The sequence below is a fragment of the Fringilla coelebs genome (assembly GCF_963513975.1).
Source record: "Fringilla coelebs genome assembly, chromosome: 5".
In the NCBI taxonomy this organism is placed as follows: Eukaryota; Metazoa; Chordata; class Aves; order Passeriformes; family Fringillidae; genus Fringilla; species Fringilla coelebs.
The window spans coordinates 67,397,721-67,420,915 of NC_140033.1; the positions used below are offsets into that span (position 1 = coordinate 67,397,721).

A 23,195-nucleotide genomic window follows, 5' to 3' on the forward strand; every position below is an offset into this window, starting at 1 on the left:
TGATCCACCTGCTAAACCTTTTATTGCAAACACTATCCCATCCTATAAATCATATTTGGCTAAGACCTGGTACTCTAATATCCCTGCAGATCCCACTGTATGCCCCACTGGCTGGGTGAGAAGTCAGGGATGTGGTTTTAATAAAGTATGTGTAAGTGAGAAGGCTCCAGACACAGAGGTGGCAGTGGGATTGCAGTGCTGATGGGGAGAGCAGGGCAGCTCTTTTCCTTGGAAAGAGGGAAAGTGCTTACTGCTCTGTGTGAAAGGAGGCAGACAAAGCACCAAAGGGTTTTGTGGGTGGAGCACTGGAAATGCAGAGCCTCAGAGACAACTTTTAGCAACTCAAAATAAAATGGAATTAGAATAATATATTAAAATTAATGTTGCACAAAATACCATAAACAGAGTAAATTCCTAAATTCTTACCCCAGCTAGGGTTGCCCAGTGGTTGTCATCCTTTCACTTCATGTGTCTGCTAGTCTGTGCTGTGCAGAAGGACCAAGAAATTAATTGATCAGCCTGTTTACTCTGTGTGATTGATGTCCTGTAATGGATTCAGCTAACAGGAACCAAATCTGATACTGTCAAATAAGATTAGCAGCCAAGCTGGCAGATTTGAGCTCTGTGTGAATGCTGAGTGGATAGGGGTCAGTGGGTTTCTTTGGGTATCGTGAGCGGGTTGGTGGTGTTGGATTTCGTGTTCCACAATAGCCTTTGAGATTAGCCTGTGCTCTGTGGTGACCTTACTCTTCTCAGTGAATTTATATTCAGGTAGCTCTGATTCCTTCTCCCATTTCCTTTGTCTTCTGAGCTCTGTTTCACATATGGAAGAGAAATGCAGAAGGAAAAGCAAAAGATGCTCAACACGGAGTTTTGAAGTTTGAGGTCACCACAGAGTTCCCAGAGTGTGTTTCTAAATTCACTCAGGTCCTGGGAGCTCTAAGTGTGTTTGTGTGTCCAAATTGCACCCACAATATCCTGTACTGTGTCATTTGTTCAATTTTACCTTTAATATAAAACTGCATGCTGTGAAAAACATGTTATTTTTAAACAATTACTTTGCTTTTTAAGCCAAAATACTCTTAGCCATCCTGAGGTAACCTCTTTCCAGTTGTGATCTGCAATGGCTGCAAAGAGCTCTGCTTTCATTACCCTCAGGCTCAGCTACTACTGTGATCAAAACCTAGAATATAAAGTGACTGTCTGGTATGAGGAGTCTGTGTTTATTCTCTGATTATTAGTAATGTTCCAAATAAAGGGGTCAGTTTATTTGTGTGAGAGAACTCCACAACACATTGTGCTGGCTTCTACTTTGAGGACAAAAAAATTAGCATTGTGTGATACAAGCCTGAGTTATGTGAGAAGTATGATTTGGGGTTTTGCATATTGTTGGGAATAAGATAGGTGATTATTTTTAATATTTAGTCTCCTGTCACTTATGATAACTGTTTTATCCCAGTTGTATGTGTTAAATTATGAAAGAAAGGGGTGTTTGGTTTCTGAATATATTGGTAATATTTCCCCTGTGGAAGTGTAGTTTAACTTCCCTGAAGTTTCTCTCCATGTGCTGAACAAAGCTTGTTCTGCGTTTCTGAACGCAGGTGGACGCGCTGCGGTTACGTCTGGAGGAGAAGGAGACCATGCTGAACAAGAAGACAAAGCAGATCCAGGAGATGGCAGAGGAGAAGGGGACTCAAGCAGGAGAGATCCATGACCTGAAGGACATGCTGGAGGTGAAGGAACGCAAAGTCAATGTTCTCCAGAAGAAGGTAAGATGGGAGAGCTCCAAGTCAGATAAACACCTCTGATGCATCTCAATTTCCAAGGCTGTCAAGAAGTCTGAGCTGGAATGTACATTCTGGAGATTCATGTTCCAGTCCATTGCTGTAGTGGGAATATGATAAAGGAGGAATTTGTTCAAGTTTGGAATTCAAAACAGAGGTTTTTGCCTTGCTGTGATTGCACGTGCTGCTTCTGCTTCCATTTCAGTATTACCAGTGGCTGAGGCATTTTTATAAGGACACATCATCTGGAAAATCAATCCTTTCCCACCCAGCACCTTACCAAAACTACACTCATTTCAAGCACAGGTTTATCATGACTTCAGTATGTGCTGAATGAATGAGAGGTTGGATCAGTAGAAGAAATTAGGGTGATTTCTCTAACTGACCTGGAAAGTTTGTAAAGAATTTTGTATAACTTTTGTTAGAAATGCTGTATTATCATACTTAATATCTCTTGGGAAGTGCTAGAATAGGATAATCAGACTATCCTTCATGTCTTTTTAGATAAGAAAATATAGACCTTATCAGTGAACTGGGTGAGGTCTGGGTAAAAAAACATGTAGACTGTGTCAGACAAATTAGAGAGGCATCCCAAAGGGCATTGAGCCCTAGGGCAGGGGATGTCATTATGGATGATTGGTGGCAAATTGCGCACACAGGATATCCCAGTTTTCCTCTACACGAGGTAAAAAGAGAGAAATGCATCTACTGCAATAAATTTTAATTTGAAGAACATTTTTTTTATCTTTAGAGAAGCTGTTCTTGGAGCTCTGGCTGAGGATGTGGGGGTTTTTGTTCTGTTTTTTTTTTCCTAGACCTTTAAACAATTCTGTGGAATTCTTGTGATATTAATAGTTCAGAATATTGATTAATTTTTGATGCCTGGCCAATGCCTTTTCTTCTTGTCTATAACCATAAATCAGGAGGGTTTAGGTCATGTTCAGTTCTGTTACAGCAAATGTCATGCAGGAATGGAAATTCAGGCATGGACTTCAGCCATAAATAAGTGATTAATAATTCTGGAGCAGAACCCTAATTCCCAGTCTTCACAGTCTCATTTTTTTTGACTGTTCATCTTTTTAGAAACACAGATTTCTGATTTTTGTGCTGTGTTTCTTTTTGTTTTACAAAACTGGTCATGCACCCTCCAGACACAGATTGAGATCCCAGCTGAATGTTTAACCAAGGGGTGGGGAGTCTGACATTTGTGTAAATGTTAAATGTCACTGAGGTTGTTTTATTTCCATTCACTCTTACACTGCTTTTTCACACAGTTTTTTGCTCTACTTGACACTTGAGAATGATCTTTCATTAGATCATTTATAGGCAGCTCTAAAGGTTCTTTTTTTTTAATACTTGCTGAGACCACTGTAATCCATATTGAAACAGTTTCATTTTGTGTCTTCATGCATCTGACCTGTTTTTTCAGGACTGTTCCCTGCTGCTTTCAAGTGAAAGTACCTGGTCTTTTCAGGTTGGGAAGAAAGGACCCAGGCTTTTAGGAGTGAAAGCTTTGAGGTCCTGTTCTCTTGGATTGCTCCACTGAGGATAACACTGCCATTTGTGATGTTCTGTAAACCTGTTCATGAACTTCTTAAACAAGAACAAAACAAAACCCACTGAAACAAAGCACCATAAAATGCTTTGAGCTGAAATGGACTTTAGAGAGCATCCAGGTCCAGTTCCCCCTGCCATGGGCAGGGATGCCTTCCACTAGACCAGGGTGCTCCAAGCCCTGTCCAGCCAGACACTGAATGCTTCCAGGGATGGAGCATCCTCACCTTTTCTGTAAAAAAATACTTAAACCTATCTGTAGAAAAATGTCTATTTCCTGCTGCTAACTAGAATCACATGTAGAGATTTGAATTTGCTTTAGCCTTGAAGTTGCTGGAGGCATTTTCTTTAACACCAACAGTTAAATTGTGAGAGTTGTAAATTCAAAGTGTAACTCGCTAACCTAGAATATTCTTGTGGAGAATCCAGGTGACAATTCTTTTATCTGAGGTTTGTGGTGCGATATGGAATTCCTTTTTGGTTTTTGTGTAGCCTGGGGTAAAAAAAATGGAAGTTAAGGCCTTTGAAGTTCAAGGATTGATGTCTTTAACTCAGATTTTTAATTACTTGTCCATTCCTGCAATTGAAGACTAGGTGGGGGATTTTCTATAGACAGGGATTTGCATTTTCGTGTTCTCTTTAACATTTTTTCCACAGAAAAGCAAAACTTGAGAAAATACCTAAGGAAGGACTTGTCTGGTTTTTTAATATGTATTATTGTGGAAGTTTTGAGAACCTGCATAAAATCTGTTTCAGGTGCTAGGGAAAAATTATGAAGCCTCGTTTTTATCAGGTATATATGGCTGTCCTTTTTTGACTGCACAGATTGCTATCTCTGCCCTCTGCCTGGAAACTCAGAAGCCTGTGGCTCCTGTCATGTAAATATTTTTCTCTTAATCCTTGTAAACTGTGATTTGTTTTTTCTGGTTTTGCATTTCTAGAGTGCATCTTATTAAAGTGCACATCTTGTTTTCTGCATGATCCAAGTGCTATCTTTTAGATCTTCCAGGACAGTTCAGCATTTTATTGCCATAGAAAGAAAAAAAAGGCAATCTTTAAACTTTTACCTCCATGCAAAATAATCTTTTTATTCCTCCCTCTGGTTACAAACTGGTGTGTTCAACAAATCAGGTTTTTGTATTATATTCTAGTTGAAGATCTGAAGGTCTGGTTTAAAGTATCTTCATAGCTCATAGATATTGTAGATAGCAGTTTGTCTGAGTTTTCCTCTTGCTGGCTTAGTTATCTGATAAATGTTTGGTTTAAGTTTATTGACATGGTTTAAATGGTACTCAGGCATTTTAACTAAATAGAGTGGAAGATCATGAAAGGCACATGGTACAAAAAGTGCTTTTCTTGCATAGCATTAATTAGTATTTTTGTATGGAAATAATAGGTAGGAAATAATAGGAAATAATTTGGAAGCAGCAGTTCTGAGAAGAAACAGGGTAAAGATGTGGCAAGTTGAAGAAATTTAACCAGTTCAAGAATTGGATTAGTAGATACTATTCAATCAGTTTTCACCAAGTTTTCATTCTTCCTTCAGTATGTGCTCTGACATTTTTGAAGTTAGATATTTTTGAAGTTGTATTCTAATCAACTAAATTTTGCACACTAATATTTTTTAATGCTAGGTACAAAATTTGCAGCAAAAGCTAAAGTGATAAAGATCTGAAAATAACAGAATTTATTAAAAATTAATTACTTGCATAAGTTGGGCATTTAAGAAGAGTTGCTTACTTCTTTTGAAATTTAGACTGCCTGTATTAGAATGTAGCCTAGTTGAATGGGTATTGGGACCTCATGATTTTTTAATTTTCTGTGACTGTTTTAGATGTGCAATCACATTTTCTGGTGACACTGACAAGGAATTGTTTGGCATGGTGCCTAAAACTTTGCTATCCTAAATTGTTGCTGTTGAAACAAAAAATTATTTAAAGTGCACCTTTTTTTTGGGTTTCTGCATTCATTGACACAGGCCACCTCTTGTTTTGCTTTATGAACCATTATTTTTGTAGTACTGGTTAAAGCTGGTGAGCTGTAAAGTATACTTTTTAGTCATCCAAAAATCAAGGTGAAGAAAGTAATGGAAGTTTACTGGCTGATTACTGAGATCGGTTAAAAGACACAGAAGAAGATTATGAACAGCAAAAATCTGAAAAATTAACATGACAATTGGCATCATCACTGATACCCAGTAGGCACCAAAATACATTTTCTGGGTTGCTGAGGAAACCACATGCTTCAAATTTAAAACCTGGAGTCTTTCCAGTTCTAAGCTCATACAGTGATGCTGCTTGATAGCACCTTCATTTTAGACAAAAGAAGTAGGGCATGTGCTAGAAATTTGGAAACTTTGGCTTTATGTCTGAAAATTTAATACAAAAACTTAGTTTTATAGAACTTCGGGATTATTTTTTTCTCATTTAATTTAAAATGGATCTTGCATAAAATCTCATTTTAAGTTGTTAGAACTCAAGGTCAGGGGAGAGCATCTTTGAAAATAAAATAGGGACCATGCTGAGCAAATTTGAAATCTGAACCTGAAAAACATTAAATGGTGCTTCATTACTCCTTTTGCTGTCTCTGTCTATCTGTGCTGGTAAACAAGGATGAAAAGAAAGGAGAAAAAAAAATCAATATATTGCAGTCAAAGCATTTTAGAGAAATGGCATTTGGGACAAAAGATAAGTAATAATACACTGAAAGAAAAAAAAAACCAACAGGGAATCAATCACCTCTTGCTTTGGGGGTAGGCCATGTTTTGTCTTGGAGAGGAGGGTCTTTGTGCAGTGCAGATGCAGGCAAATAAAATGCAAGTTTTAGTGTCTGAACATAGTGTTTTTGGCAGCTTCCCATGCTCTGTGTGATAATTGACCTGTGAGAAAAGAAGAACACAGATTTTTTTTCTTTGGTGCCTGTGCTGACTTGTTTAGCCAGAATTTGGGAAGGTTTCAAATGCTCCTGCACTTTTGCATAGGAAGCATTTCCTTTCTCCACAGATTATTAATGTCCTCTGCTTCCCAGAAAACTTAGAAATTAGAATAAACATTTTATGCTTAATGATTAGAAATACTGTGTGGAAGGAGAGAGGGGCAGCAAACAAAACGTGTAAGTCAGTTGTTTAAAATCAGTGGTGCTCATAGTTGGTTTAGTGTTCCTAACTTTGAAGTGCAGTGTTTGTACTTTAAAGTTTATTTTCTTTCTATTCCCTCATCTCTGAAGTAGGTTTACCTTCTCAGATAGCTCCTCTCCCACAACCCTGAGGAGATGAGAGAGCTCAGAGAAGGAACTGCATTTTCAAAGATCTAATTCAGTTTATGGTAGTTTCATCCAAGGTGTGACCTTGAACTTGCCAACCAAACTGATGAATATATGGTTTTCTAAGAATTCATAAAATCCAGGCTGGACTTTGAGGCATGCCTTTCAGCTCTCTCAGCATTTAGTGCTTGAAAGTCTCACAGTGTCCACACTGTAGGCAATGGCTTGGTCATACTTGCAGTGTGTCTGTCTCTATCTGTGTGAACTGTGCAGAGAATAACTCAGCAGAAAGGGCAAAGACTGGCCCAGCAAAGATGGGCTGCACATGTGTTTACAAAGTGGGTGTGTGTGTGTGTGCCCTCTTGTTTCAGAGAGGATGGTTTTTTGCCTCTGTAACACTCCTGTGGACAAGCTTCCCTGTTGCTCTTGAGTTAGAAATGATACAAATTCACTTGAAGGCTGGTTCATAGGAGAAGTGTGTTTAATACAAAAAATTCTCTCTTTCATAGACAGATTCGACACGTTCTACTTGATTGGTTAACTAACAAAAACATCTTTTTTCCTTTCTTTCTTACAAACAGCCTTTAAGAAGAACAGAAAAACAGAGTAAGAAAACACTACTTGCAGGTTGTTTATACTAACAAGTTATTATTTCTACAACTCCTTGAAAAGTCTTACAAGTCTACTGTGAGAAAATGAAACCTGGTTTTTTGTTTCCACACTTATCCTCTGCTTTTAATGTGCTTGAATCATGGCATTTAAGGAGGAGGAGCATACAGGGCTCAGCTCATCAGCCCAGATTCTGCTGGGAGGGCAAGGTGGATGTGCTGCACTTTCTGCTCAGCTAGAGTTGATGAAATAGTTCTTGTTTCTTCAGGAACTCGGGGGTCTTTCCAGCCCAATCACAGGAGTATTCCTGTAGGTCTCTGTCAGAGCTGTACTTCTGCTCTTTTTACTCCAGGTCTCAGGTCATGCCACTGAACTGGTTCTAAACACAGTTCTGAGATTTCAAATGCCACAAAAAAGACCAAACATCCCCACAGGGTTTGTGTCAGCTTCTTTATTAAATCTGACAGATGTGACCTCAGAGATGTGTCCTGGAGGGCCATGGGAACTTGTGTCTCTGTGTCCCTGAAGGGATATCAGACCTCTTCTGCTGCTTTTTCTTTGCATTCAGACCTTTCTGTTACAGGCTTGCTAACGACCAATGAACATGACAAAATTGAAATTTGTGCCTTTTAGAAATTTCTAGAAGCTATTCTGGCTTATTGGTTACCCTTTGTGTCCAAGATGCTACAGTAGCTTCTCTTTTCACCAGTATACTTTTAGAATTGCTTTACCATGGGGGTGGGATTTTTATTGACATTCATAATGTCAATAGTAATATCTTCAGTTAGAAGAATAATAGGAAAAATTAGACAGGCTTTTAATCTATCACCTCTCTCAAAATACTACTTGTGGTAGCAATGAAAGTACCCAAGAAGACTGAAGAGGCTTCATTATGTAAGTTCAAATTCAGCAAAATTTTCCTGTGAGATTTTTTTTTATTCCTGACATCCAGGTAGATTAGTTGTTTAACTTCCAAATGGAAAATTAGGACACAACACAGAATTTATTTTCATTTCACAGTGAGCCATGACCACTTTCAGAGTAGGATTCTTACCCCTCCATTTTGACTTTCCAGTTCTCTGACATTCCATTAAGACCTTTCAGAATAATTGCATCCCAGCTCAGGTGACATGGTGTGTTGTGGGATTTGTTTTTGTTTTTTTCCTTCCATGAATGTACAACTAATAAGATGATATTAGGGCAGGAGAATAGCACAGTTTCTTCATATCACTTTTAAACTCCTTGCTAGTTCAGTTTTAAAGGTGGCTTATTACCATACAGAGTTTGTTACAGCAGCTTCAGGAACATTCCAAAGATTTGGTATCTTTGATTCCTTTGAGCCACTTAATAACATACATTTTTCTGAATGGAATATGGATGCTAAAAGGTCCACAAGCTTAGCTTGAGACAGCATTTTCCATGGCAGATGACAGTTTGCAGGTGCTGGTAGAGGTGGCAGTGTGTTCTCCAGGGACTTAGCCAAGGAATATACTATTTATGCTCTTACAGTAATTTTTAGTGCTACTGTAGAGCATCTATGGCAGACAAACCTACTGGATTCAAAATAAGGTTTTGTGCCTGCCTAGGTTATAATTTAGAATTTTTAAGTGGAGAACATGCTTCTTTATTTTTCTATTACTTTTTTTGTTGAGCATTTTGTGGTGCCACAGTAAAAATAAAAACATCTGGGTCATATGTAGCATACGTGCTTATATTGCCAGATGTATGCTAATATTATTTTTAAAAAATCAAATGTTGCTCTGTGTGTAAGGAATACTCTCTCCAGTTATATTGATGTTATTAAAGAATCTTGCCTGTTACTTTACTAAAGTGCTTGATTGGTTTTTTTTTTCTGAAGTAACCCTTGTAGATAAGTAGGCTCACACAAAGAAAGCAAGCAGGCCTGTGAGGTTAATGAGGTTGGTTAATGAGGTGGTTCACATGTTGCAGGTGAGGAAGGGTTTTAAACTGATGCACACTGCTCTAACAGTGTCACACAAGATTGATAGCAGCAGCTCAGTTACAAGAAAACTCAACTGCGGTTTCTGGTATTATCTGAAACCACAACTCAGCAAATTTGACATATCTGTCATATATATGGAAGGAACTTTTCTAGTAACCCTCAAAGAGGAGAAGTCACTTTAATATTATGTCCTTCTTCAAGAGATAACCTCTTGATTGGCAAGACAGGGCATTACTCATAGGTAATTCTGGTTTCTTAGAGGGATCTGGGAAGACAGCCAGCTCTGGGGCCCCTTGCCTTCATTATGAGTTAAGTGTAGTTTTTCTGGCAAGATAAAGCTAATGAGCTTTGTTGGTGCATTCACTGTTGTGCAAGACAAACACAAACTTCCCCAGGATTGAAGAGGCAGGAAAAGCAAGGGCATGTGCCACTTTTGAGGTTGCTTACATCAGTTTTCCTCCCATGGCTTTTCACTGCTCTCTGGGTTGTGAGGCTTCACAATTTCCAGCTCTTTGGTCACCAGGCGTTTTCTGCCCCTGGGAGTTTTGTCTGAGCTGTGTCTGGAACAGACATTAGTGATTGTGTTAGTCAGCTTAGGGATCTGCACTAGAACAGGGAAGGAGTAATTTGTCAGTTTAAGCCAATAGTTTCCTGGATTCAGGAGTGAATTTTGAACCCTCTATGCTAAACAGTCCTCAAAGCTGGGTCTCTGCACAAATTTGCACATTTTTTAGGACTGTCCTAAGGCACAAGTGTATTAACAGCTTTTAAATCTGTGATTACACTGAAAGGATAAGAAAACTGGTCAGCATGGAGTAGAGTCAGCAGAGAAACTAAGGTCCCTTTGTCTCAGGACAGCAGACATTTGCTACTTAGGATGCTCCTCTGCATGATGAAGAGGTTCCAGCAAATGATGGCACTAATTTAGTACATTAGGTTTTTGCAGTTTTTAGGGGTTTATGAGTATGGAGCACTAACCAATGTGAGACTGATATTTAGTCACCTATCATTGTGTTCTGAAGTAATTCTGTAAGAGTAGTGATAACTAAATACTGAAAAATACACACAAACACACTCTTATTTAGTATTTACAGTAGGACTTCCTAATCCCCTGTTATTCATCAGTCCATATCCTTTCCAGGAGAATGAAGCAGGACAATCACAGCTGACTGGCCATGTTGTACACTGGGATTAGAAGCATCCCTCCTTTCCAGAGGTCTTCCCTCAGGGTAGAGGACACTTTTACCCTACAGTGTATCTTTGATCATAATAAATCAGTGATTTGGGCAATGTAATTCAGTGGCTGAATTGTAATTTAATTTAAACTCTTTGTTCAAGTTGTACAGCATTCTGCTTGAGTGAGCCTAAATGATAATGTAAATGGAATTTAGTTTGCTGTGAGGATTTCCTTTATAATCAGCATTAAATCCCATTCCCAACCTATCCATTGCTCTGCCTCAATGGTTGGTCTTTTCTGCTCTCTGATTTCCATTCTTGACTCAGTGCTCTGAGGAGTTCAGCCTTTCCTCTCTATGTGTCTTTTCTTGACCTTTTTTTCTGCCGTGAGTGTGACATGTAGCACTGTACTGTGTGTCTCTAACCAGGAGGTATCAGTGGTGCAGTATCCTTACTCTGTGTAGAACCAAAATCTCAAGCAAGACAGGAAAACATCACCAGTATTGCTGAGCAGCAGGGGTCAAGTTGCCTGAAACAGGATGAGGATGTTTGTTTCACAGTAATTATCAATGAAATATGGCACATGGTTTATCCAAGTAAAGAAGTTTAATTGTCAGTGTAGAAATGTTTTCACTTTACACTTCTAAAATGTTACTTTAAGTGTAAACCTTGAGATGTTCTAAAAGTAATGTCACAGCTTGTTAGTTTTATTCTACTTCTTACAAAACACAGGATCAGATCTAACTTGGCAATTACTAGGTTCAATTTTTCCCCTTGTTTTATCAGCCTTGCACAATAAAATACTTTTGATTTTTTCTTTTTTGAACATTTGGGATCCATCAATGTGAAATTATTCCAATTTGTAGTATTTATGTTTTCTCTGTAATGAGCTTTCCTAAGTCAAATCTGTGCACATTTTTGTCAAAGCCTCTTCAGAGACTTGGAACAGGAGTGAGTAAATGTCCCCACAATAGCTGGGGTTTTAATTCTTTTGTGTTTGCTAGGTTGTAGGAGTAAAACTTTGGAAAACACAGCCTTAGAGATTGCTTCGTAATGTCAGGACACAGCTGAAAGGAGAATTAGCATGATGTTATTCTGTGTGATTAGGCCAGGATTTGGACAAAATGCATGTGATCTGTAATTAGATTGGGAAATTAATTACCAGATGATTTCAATTATGGTTCTCAGTATAATGACATTTTAATAAATATGAAATAAATGAGTAATATCTAAATTTCATTGAAGAGGAGCAGCAGAGTTTAAACTATTTTGTTTTGGTACTTAGGATAGCAGTGTTTTGAATTACTTGTGGCAATGAAAGTATCATGACTCAAGCTGGAACCATCAAATTGTCTTGATGGACAACTGAGGTTGAAATCTTGGTGATGGATAATGGCTGCAGTCTTACCTGATGAATACCAACAAAAGGCTCAGAAGAGCTCTAAGATAAACCAATGATAGAGAATTTTTAATGGATTGTGTAATTAACCATAGGTAAACAATCAAGTGGCCAATATTGCCAAATCAAATCTCTCATGACCAGGTTTTTTACTTCTGTTGTTTGTTTGCATTTTACATCAAGTGTTGTCCATTCATGTCATATCTGTGTGCCCTGGGACACAGGCAGTGTCAGTGGGCTGGAAGGAACTGCTTTGCTTTCTCTCTCAGCCCAAACCCCTGCCTTGTTCTGACCAGAGCCCATGGGAGGATTTTGATTCAAACACTCTGCTTTTAACTGGGTCAGGCTATTGATATTATTGAGCCTCCTCAGAATGATGCAATTCCACAACTAAATTTAACTGGTTTACAGCTGGCTGAGGATGTGAGTCATTGCCAATGCATAATATTTTCTAGGCAGTGCTTTGGAACTGAGACAGTGCTTAAGAAAAACATACACATTGACTCCCCTGACAATGTGAATTTCTGTACATTTACCAGCTCAAAAATCAGTTTAGATTCTTGGAGTCCTAATTTTTATTTTTCCCCCCCCTGGTTTGAATTGTGCTGGAGTGTCTTTAGAAGCTTGTAAGAAAAACTCCTCTCAGTATCAGTTTTCATAAAAAGCAAACTTCAGCAACAGGATGTGCTAGGTTTGAAGGAAATTCAAGCTATTTATTAGCAGAAGAGAAGGTTTGCAAACATGATAGTAAAATTCTGAGAATATGTTTTGAAAGATCTGCTTTAAATACTGCTTGTTTTAGGGAGTTTGACAGTACAGAGAAAACCTTTACTATTTAGAAGATAGGAGAATTACAATTCACTTCATGCTGTTGTTCTTAGTTCTGCTTGCAGTGATCTGTCAGCAAACTGGTGCTACCACAGGTTGGCTGGGTATGCAAAAGAAGGAGGACAAAGAAAAACAAATAGAGATAGAGATAATTTACATAAACATAGATTAACTGTTTTTCTGGCTGGTATAAATATACTTAAAGCACCCTTGTGTGAAAAGGCAATGGAAAGAGAATAGTCTGTTGGATCATTGTCAATTCTTTGTTGGTCTTTTACTAGAGGTACAAAAAAATTAACTTTCTGTACAAGTTAATATTTCTTGAATCAGCACTTCTTCCTTTTCTCAAGGCAAGCTGATTGCAAGCTTAGGTCAAGGATAAAGCATTAATCTCATGGAGTGTCCTTCCTAGTGAATTCCTAGATTTTTTTTTTCTCTGCCTTCAAGTTGCTTCCTTTTGAAACAGTAGCAAGGTGTCTATTTGTGAACCATTTATTTATTTGACAATTAAGGTTTTACTTTTAAGTAGAAATCACAAAACTAAATTATTTGTCCTTTCTAAGCTGCATAGCAACAAAGTATTTTATTTGTAAAGCTAAACTCTGTAGAGTTTTATAGTAATTTCAAAGGACTTTTTGCAGATTGGTGATCACAAGAGTAAGAATGGGAAAAGCAAGCAACTTTGGGGTTTTTTTTAATTGGGAGCTGTTTTGAATTTTAACTGGACTCCATGTGGCAGTTCATACATAGGATTGTGTAAGATGCACCAGAATGCTGGAGTTTAGCCACTTAAAATTCACTTTTAGACCTGTCCTCCTCTATACTGTCCTCACCCTTTTTAGCCTGGATCTTTTTCTTAAGGTAACTATATGTTCCTTTGTTAGCCCAAGACTCCCTGTATCAGTTTGAGCTGTTACAAAATCCCACCATTTTAACATCAGGACATTTCCAAAGTACACAATATTCCAGTGTGCTGCTGCAAAGGCAGTAATGTTCCAGGAAAGCATTGAAGTAGAGGAATAGTAAAAAGAAAAGTTTATTGGGAAGCAAAATAAAAATAATTCCAATGTTCTCTGGAATGGTTTTTAGTATGATGGTTCCATAACAAGAATCTCTGAATACAGCTTGACAGCAATGTGATCATATTCATATAAAAGTAAAAAAAAAAACCAAACAAAAACATACTGAGTGCAGCTGAACTCTGGAAGAAGCTCTGATTTGCATTTGCCAAAATCTTTTGGAAAAAAAGGGAAATTGTTTGATCTGTCCTGAACGTCAAAACAAGTTAAAAATCTCACCCTTGCAAGAAGGGTTTGCCTAAAGCTTCACATTGGTGCTGGTCTTGGGAATTTAACATTTAAAATTAATAGCAATATTGCTTTCAGTGTAAGGATTCAGTACAGTGCTGTGTGTGATGTTCACTCAGGTGACAGACCTTGCTTCTCACACTCACAGAATCTGTTACTGCTAAATTAAATACACACTTGTGCAATTCATGCAGGACTGTTCTAATGGTACTTTTCCAATAGGAAGACAATTATAATGGTGAGATTTTCAGTGTGACATGGACAAAACTGGAGCTTAATCTTAGAAAACTCCCCAGTAATATCTGCTTACATACTTCCATAATGTTCTCCAAAAACATGACTTTCAGAAATACAGTAATAATTTTAAATCTAGTAGTACAGCTTTCTTGAACAGTCTCTGAGTAATTAGGGTGATCTCTCACCAACCTCTTTCCTTTTTCCCCACAGCAGTATTTTAAAAAATATTTTTTAGTCTTGCAGTCATGTCTGTTTTAACTGTTATCATTTTGATTTTGAGATGAGCCCATCTTTTTCAGCTTCTCAAACACTGTGAGACTCCAGCAATTCAAGTATGACTGTAGGCTCTCAAATTTTTATTATTATATTAGTAATTTTACATTAAAGGGAGGGTCTTGTCTTGACCTAGACAGAGCTATAGCTGTTCTATCATCACATGCCTCCTTACTCACCCACTCTCCCTTCCAAAAATGCATCTTTCATCCCCATGTTAGTATTCCTCATGTGAAAGAAACATTTCTGCCTGTGGTTGGTGATAATCCATCATCTCCTTGTGGTCATTTACCCTGGAGCTGGGGAGACCAATAGTGCCTTTACAAAACCAAGGAAGAACTGTTTGGAAAAGTAACAGCTTATGTGAAGTTGTTGTTTATTTGGATGGCTGTGCCACAGGAATGGAGCAGAGACTTTCTGAAACCCCTCTGATTATTGAGATCCTGTTTACATTGCTGCTCCCCCCAGGGGAAAGCTAGGATCAAAAAAGTGGAAGGCTAAACAGAGCTCTGAGATGCTCTTCTGCACATCTGCTCCTGTGCTCCAGTGCAGGAATACTGTCAAGTGTTGATTGTGGAAGGGCTTTAATGACCAGTTCACAAACCCACTTCATTTATTCAGAAGTCACTGATAAAATAGAAATGGGTTTTGAAGTGTTCAATTTCCTCATGCCCCAGGGCATGGCAGGAGGGTGGACACTGTCTCCATGGAAGAATTTCTTGGCTAAAGCATGATACACAATATCTAGTAACCTCTAACTAGAGGAATCTGGGAATCCAGTGGCCTTGATGGATATTTAACTAGATGTGTTTCCTTTGAATCCCTGGGCTGTTTTTAATTTGCATCTATGGGCTTTTCACCGAGTCTCTATTTGCAGGAAGCAGAATGCTTCCTTGCCTTCGGAGCAGAATGCCAGAGGAAGCTTCTCTTGCCTCTACTCTGTGCTTCAGGGCTGAAAGGCAAAATAATTAGTCCCACACAGCTAAGGATAAATCACTCAAGTTGAAACATGAGAGTGCCTGACAAGTGGTAATGTTGGAAAAAATATTCCAGTAAATCATTATTGATGGGAAAATCGGTGTGCAGAGCAGATGATGCCAGTGTAGCCCTGTGTACCTTTGCAGTAAGGATAATGTTGCTAACTTAGCCATAGATTGCTGGCTTTACCCTGCAAGATAAGTAAATATGGCAAGAAAAAAAGATTGTTTAATTATTAAAAATGCTTTTCATTTTTATTTTTTGGGCTTTTTAGAAATATGGTACAGTAATATAGACATATATATAAACATATATAAAAGGAATATATAAGGAATATATATTCCTTAGGTTTTGGAACATTTCTGAGGAGGTTTGTGCCTCTGTGTGTTCCACAGGGCTTGGAGATTCCATTAAGGTTTATTTCATCTTTTTTTGGGTAGAAGAAAGACCCTATTCTGGTTACCTGTTTCATTTTCGTCAGTTATTTGAGAATTTGTTCAGAGTTGCTCTTTTTTGTTCAGAATTGCTCTTTTTTGTTGTTTTGTTTTTGTTTCTTGGTGGGGTTTTTTTGTTTGTTTGGTTATGTTGTGGTTTTTTTGGGGTTTTTTTTTTTTTTTGTTAGGAATGCGTTGTCTATACTTTTTTGAAAGGAGTCTCAAACTACTTGCAAGGACATAAGAGCAAATTTCTTCATGAATTCAGTATATGGACAGAGTGGAGACTATTTGCTTTCTCCTTCAGGTTATATCATTGTGGAGAGCCTATACTTATTATTCGTTGTAGTATTGCAGATTTAGGAGAAAAATGGAATAAAGGCAATTTATTGATATGTGTGATTTCATAGGGAAATTTTGCATCTATTATTACAAAAATATTTCAGTTTTGACCCATAATGCCAGTTGCAGTTTTCTGTAGTGTAAGGGCCAGGTCCTTAGTTACCTGACCCTGCAAATAGCACAGCTGGAGCTGCAGTGGGCTTTTTAGGCAGTGCCAAGATATGACTGAGGATATTTTAGAATACCTGCTGTTCCCTCAGTGATAACAACCCCACCATTCATTGCTCCAGACTGAGAAATTTGCACGTAGCCTGAAGGAATAGACAGGTTCACACTTTCTACACATCACATTTTTGGTTTGGGGGTTAATACCAGAAGGTGCAGCTGCAGTGGAGAGGTGCAGCAGTCATTACATAGTGCTGTCATCTTACTCTGGCCACAGCAAACAGTGTAGTTGAAACATGAAAATGCACACTGGGCTCGTGCAAATAAATGCTTGTGCTACCTTGGTAAGCACCTTAATATGTGCTGAAGCAGAATTCTTTAGCTGCCTCTGGTGTGTGGTTTGCACCCAGCAGAAAGTCACTCTGCACTACCCCCTCTTCAGCCAGCTAGAGCCTTGGTGAGTGTTCCTCCTCCAGAAGTAAACAGGAGTCTAAGAATAACTCAGCCTCCTTTGTAGTATATTTTCATGGTTAGCTGTCCAAACAGCCAGCCTGTCTAGACAGCTGATGGCACTGGGAGCTGCTGAAGTCAAAGGCAGCCACTCTTGGGCATGCTGCCTCCTGGGCAGCCCTGCATGTCAGCACCAGAACCTTTCAGTCAGAGCTTCTTTCTGAAGCTCCATGGGCTACAAGTGTGTGCTAACAAGGCATTAAACAGCTGGTATGAGTGTATAAAAAAGGAATTTTTCAATTCTTACAGCTATTTCTGACTGCCATGATATGTCTCTGTTTATAGTTTTTTGGTTGCCTTTAATTTTGTTTTGTAGTGTTGTGCCCAAATTCAGTTTTGAGCATAACTTTGAGGTCTAATACTTTATTTCCTAATAGAAACAAATGTTAAAAATAAACCAATCCCCACGTTCTACCGTGTTCCAGATGTAATTTCAATACAGATAGCAAAGGTAGTGGTGCACATGTCACAGAGCCATTTGCTCTGTAGTCACAGAAACTTTTTTTCCAGAGTTGAAGAGTTAAACCTGATACAGTTGCTGTATTTCTAGTAACCAAGCAGCTTCTAACTGCTGTCCAACAGGTGAAACCAAAGGCTGGTTAGTGCTTTAGTTTGTCATTATGAATATGGGACTGGGTAGCCTTTGGGGTTGTCTGGTTGCAATATTTCTCACAAATATCTTTCAAAGAGTGTTTTGCTATAAGTGTTTTGGAGCTGGGTACCTCACATGCCACATGCCATTCATTAGTTTATAATGTGCATTTGCTGATGCAAGAAGAATTTGTCAGAACAACACAAGAAGAAAGCAACTGAAAAATCTGTGTACACTTTACTCCTTTGTTGATAAATTTGTTTTTGACATGTTATCATCATGTTAATGTGTCCGTTTCTTTTGATGTGTATATATGCATGAAAGGGGGTTGGCATTAGGTCTTCTGAGTGTATCAAAAGATATATTCAGAACTGCTAAATAGCTGAAATTCTATACCCACAGAAAACAAGGCTGATACATCTTCCATCCAGGGAGTGGCACTTTGTCCTACTCCATCACATAACAAGCCACCACATAAGATGAACAAGCAGCTTGCCAGTGTAGCAAAAAATATGATGATACCAAAGAAAATATTTAAATAATATTTCTTCACCAATTTTTAGTTATCAAGTGTTTTTTATTTAGTTTACATATGCAGTAAGGTTTTTGTCAATTTCTTTCCTTCTTTAATGTGTTTCTTTGTTAATGTGTTGATCGTCCTACTGTGACACAGTGCCCAACATCCTCAGAAATTTGGAGTAATGGCTTTTCTTTATGCTGCTCTTGTGTATACTGTTCAGACTTGCTTGCTCTGCATTTATTTTTGACTGTTGGAAAGTTTACTGATTCCTTGTTATTATTTGATGGGTTTGGTTACACCACTTGATGTTTTGAGGTAGGATTATAAGAACTATGCTTCATTTGCTTTAAGAATAATTTTAATCATTTCATACACCCTAAGATGATTTTGGATGGTTTCCCTTGCTGTTGCCTTAAAATTGACTTCTTTTGTTCAAGATTGAAAACCTTCAAGAGCAGTTGAGAGACAAGGAGAAGCAGATGAGCAGCTTAAAGGATCGGGTGAAATCCTTGCAGGCTGACACCACCAACACTGACACTGCCTTGACCACTCTGGAAGAAGCGCTGGCAGAAAAAGTGAGTGTGGGAAGCGCTGCGAGTTCCCTGGGGAGGTCCGGCCGCTGCTGCCCCTGCAAAGGCGCCGTTCCCGTGCCCGATCCCGTGCCTGTTTCTGATCCCATTCCAGTGCCTTTGGCTGTTCCTGCTCCTGTGCCCGATCCCGTTCCTGTGCCTGATCCCGTTCCTCATCCCATGCCCATTCCTGATCTCACGCCACTGCCTGATCCCGATCCAATTCCTGATCCCGTGCCCGATCCCGTTCTCCATCCCGATCCCCTTCCTGATCTCGTTCCCGTGCCCGTTCCCCATCCCGTTCCCAATCCAGTTCCCCATGCTGTGCCCAATCCTGAGCCAGTTCCCCATCCCATTCCTGTGCCTGTTCGCGACCCCCATCGCGACCCCCATCGCGACCCCCATCGCGACCCCCATCGCGACCCCCATCGCGACCCCCATCGCGACCCCCATCGCGACCCCCATCGCGACCCCCATCGCGACCCCCATCGCGACCCCCATCGCGACCCCCATCGCGATCCCGTGCCCCATCCCGTTCCCGATCCCGTGCCGGGTGCGCGTCCCCCGCTAGAGAGCGCTGCAGGACGCGCCGCTGGGGCGGGCTCGGCGGCGTTCCCGGCTCGGGACCGCAGTGATGGTCCCGATAATCTGATTTTTTATTGCTCGATTTTCGGGAGATAACCGCCTCAGGGACAGACCGTCCTATTCTCTTTGGTGGCCCAGCTTCTTGGGAGAAGTAGATATGTTTTTTTCATGATTCCTAGAGGAGCTGCTTTAGTCTGTCACATTCTATGAACTGTGGTTGAACTTTACCTGAGGTTGGGGAATTTGCTTGCATCCTTTTAGATTCCAAGATATCAAAGCTCCACTGATATCTGGTGTACCAAAAAGTTATTTTGTTGCCTTTTCTTACTGTATATAAATCCCAGTGTCACATAAGTGCTACACCCCTTCTTCTCTGAAGAAGCACTGATTTAACTGTATATTTTAGAAAAATAAGATTTCAATAAGTCAGGAAGCAATATGTAATATGTCCTGGTTTAGATTAATTTTGATGATCAGAACCAGATGAATTGGATTGCATTGGAACAACACCAGATGAATTGGATTGCATTGGAACAACACTGTGAACATTCAGATATCCACATTCAGACATTCACAGTATTGAATCCAGTATTGACAGTGCTGGTATTTCACAGCAATGATTCCATAGATTTCTCAAGTTTTCTCTTTCTTGAGTATCTTTACAGCTGTAAAGAAAAGAAAATGGCAATGCACTTCTTCTCCTTGTTCCAAGTGTAGCAGAAGTGCTGTGAAAGGAAGCCTCAGAAGCTGAATTGACTAAGAGGGATTTCCTTCACTGAGTTCTTTCTTTTGTCAGGAAAAGACCATTGAGCGTTTAAAGGAGCAGCGTGACAGAGATGAACGAGAAAAGCAGGAAGAGATCGACAACTACAAGAAAGACATTAAGGACCTGAAAGAGAGAGTCAGCATTTTACAAGGAGATCTCACAGAGAAAGAGGTTGACCAGCAACACGAATCTATTGTGATGGAACTATTTGTTGTCTCTGTTTGTGTTACATTTGAGTTGAAGGAAACTGTTCCTTTATAGTAATTGTCTTTCAACAAAGCTGATCTGGTAGAGTACATCATTGGAGAATTTGCAGAGCATCAGTGTTTCAGAACCACCTTTTCAGGGATAGCAGCCATCCCCTTGTTTGCAGTTGTTAATCTTGTTAGAAGTGACTGACTGCTGGTCAGTGTGGCATTGACTGAGCTGTGCTGATGGACAGGGGAAGGCTGGGAACAAGCTTGTCCCTGTCTCAGTGTAGGGAGGAAGGAGCAGAGGCTGATCAAAGCTGTGGGTGCCAAGAGCGTGAGGATCGTGTTTGTTCCTTTATGCAAACAACACAGCCAGTTCTTTAGACTCTCGAGTATTTTTTTGATTAATTAGGTTGATTGTTGGTAATGAGCCAGTTTGCTAGACAAATTACCTTAATTATATTGGAGAAATATAAATGTTCTCTGTTCCTCTCTGGTGTATTTGCAATCTTTTTCCAAAACTTAGTCAAAGTAAAACAACACAAAAATATGTACTCAGAAAGTACTAAGATTTTGTCTACATGGAAATCAGCATTTGACAAGGGAAAAAGAAAGCAAACCAAGCACAAAAATAGTTTAGCAAGAAAGAAGTTGAGATGTCTTCTGTAGTAAGGTGGCATGAAACAGTTTCACCCCATGGAAGCTGTATACAGAAATGTTTTCAACTGTCTCAGTGGCTAAATCTTCTAACCACAAGGGATTTTAAACTGGTTTTCAATAAAATTGTATTTTTCTTAAACATGACTGTAAGTGGAGCAGAAGTTCCAGTTTACAGATTTGTCTGTCTTTAAAAATGACTTTGAAATTAATTTAGGCAAGGTTTAATTTTGATCCAGAAAGTCTGAATTAATTCAAGCTGTCTTAAGTCAGTGACACAAACAACCTGAAAAAATGTTTGAAATTAGATCCTGAACATAGTATGAGGGGATAGGAAGAAAATAAAGACAGAAAAGAAGCTATTGCCCTTACTTGATAATTATTTCACATCTTTTACTTTAGACATCATTACTGGATCTTAAGGAACATGCTTCATCATTAGCTTCATCAGGACTGAAGAAAGATTCAAGACTCAAGACACTGGAAATTGCATTGGAACAGAAAAAGGAAGAATGTTTGAAGATGGAAACACAATTGAAGAAGGTAATCTTAGTGCATGTTTCTATGTGTGTTGTATGCATACAGTTCTAAATACATTGCCCATGTCTACAAAGAAAACTTGGGGTCTTAAGAGCAAATTCTTTGAATTTCTTTATAGCAAGATCAGTGAAGGTGTGTCCATGCAAACTTTATTACAAGCTAAGCCTATCAGAAAGTCCCTTTCAGACACTTGTGCTAAGTTTTGATTTCACTGACATGCAGTAGCAGTGCTGTTGGCTTTTTTGGTTACAGGTACAAAGAGTTTGAGGCTCAGTCTGCAGTTTGTAGGAGCAGTTGTGCCATTACATTGGTGTAACAGTTGAAAAAATAACAGCTAAACATTTCACATAGCAATTATCAATGCTTATAGGAGTTAATGTGATAAATTCAGGTGCAGGGTTGGCCCTGCCTGGAGGAAAGCAAAAAACAAATGAAAAGAAGATGCTGCCTGTGAACTGTGTGATTTTGAGTCATCAGTTCAGACCTGTTTAGAATTCCTGTTGTGTGGGTGTTCCTGCACCTGAGAACAGTGTAAATTGAACTCTGTACTTGCAGATCTAGACCCATGTTTTTCCTGTTTCGTTCTCTCACACAAAATCAGCTGTTCTCAGCATCAGCAGAGCTCAGTAGCAAGAAAAGGCAGCTACACACGTGTAATTGGTGTCCCAGGCTGTTTTCAGTGGGCATTTCTGAAGGACCTTTCATTGAATTCTCTGCCATGAATTGCAGTTTCACCCTGTGTTGCTGGCAATGAGTTGACAAATCTATTTTAGCTAAGATTTGCCAGAGGTTATTAGAGCATCTCCTTATCCAAAGAAGCTACCTAAATCATGGTCAGGATGGTTTCAGTTCTACAACCAAAAAAAAAATTGGTAGCCTACCAATACCTATGTGAAAATATAGTTAACATTCACTTGAATATGTTTTATACCTATAGTAAGTTTACATATTTCTTTAATAACCTTTTTTTTCCAGCTGTTTTTTAATTCTTTAGTGGGTTTTATTGTAGCTTGCACAGAAGCAAAAAAATTCTTTTTAAAGGCTTTGATTTTTTAAATGCATTGCAGATATTTATTCAGGCAGCTTGACATTTTCCAGATGAAATAAGAAATAATTATGACAGATAATCCAGCTCTGTTTTAAAGCTTCTAAAAACTCATTTTTACACCTCTGCATTGTTAACAATTGCCAATAATTAATAACTAATTAATTGCAAATAACTTAAAGCTAGTGGTACATAAGAGCATTCATTCAAAACTGAATTAGAAGCTCATTCTGTTGAGGTTTATTACATTATCTTAGTGCAGATTTGCATGAGACACATGGCAGGAAGGAAACTCTCATGTAGCTCCTTAAGAGTAAATGGCTAAAAGCTTTTTTTTTGTACCTTCCCTCACAGTTTGAATGGAGATGTGTCTAACACCAGTCTTGCTTCCTTTCCTTCCTATTCCCAGTGAACTGTTTGAGTACTTCCAGTCAAATCTATTAGCCCCAGAAGTTAAGAAGCTGGCAGAAGAGGTTGAGCTAGATTACTGTTAAGCCAGTAAATAAAAAAGACTTTGGTAGTCCTTGCAAAAAACTCTTGCTGACCAGCACACAATGAGTTTCAGAGAAATCATGACCCATGCAAGCTTCCCTTTCTTCTGTAAAAGGCAATTAACTTTACACTAAACAAAAATATTAACTAAGCAGAGTGCAAGGGTGCTGAAAAGTTGTTGATAGTGGTTTTAGTTCCATGTCACTCTCCTGTGTCTCCTTTGAAGTATGCACTTCTTGTTGCTATTCCTCTTTTCATCAATAAGTGCTTTATATTGATCTTTGGCTTAGCAACTGACACTGCAGTGTTTTTCATGTTGGGGTTGTTTTTTCAAATAATAATCCCATGGTTATGCAAATCTGTGTGCTTAATATTCTAATTATTCTAATTATTCTATATTCACTACTTCTGTGCTCAG

The 23,195-nt window shown here is 38.8% G+C and overlaps 1 protein-coding gene across 10 annotated transcripts in view; it reads left to right on the forward strand.

Annotated features, from left to right (window-relative positions):
- ERC1 (ELKS/RAB6-interacting/CAST family member 1) overlaps positions 1-23,195 on the forward strand; it is a 274,434-nt gene that overhangs the window by 82,922 nt on the left and 168,317 nt on the right. For all 10 annotated transcript variants that reach the window (XM_084206748.1, XM_084206754.1, XM_084206752.1 and 7 more), the window contains exons 8-11: positions 1,602-1,769; positions 18,370-18,507; positions 19,883-20,023; positions 21,103-21,243. In XM_084206748.1, coding sequence (XP_084062874.1) covers positions 1,602-1,769; positions 18,370-18,507; positions 19,883-20,023; positions 21,103-21,243 — 588 coding nt within the window. The remainder of the gene's footprint in view (positions 1-1,601; positions 1,770-18,369; positions 18,508-19,882; positions 20,024-21,102; positions 21,244-23,195) is intronic.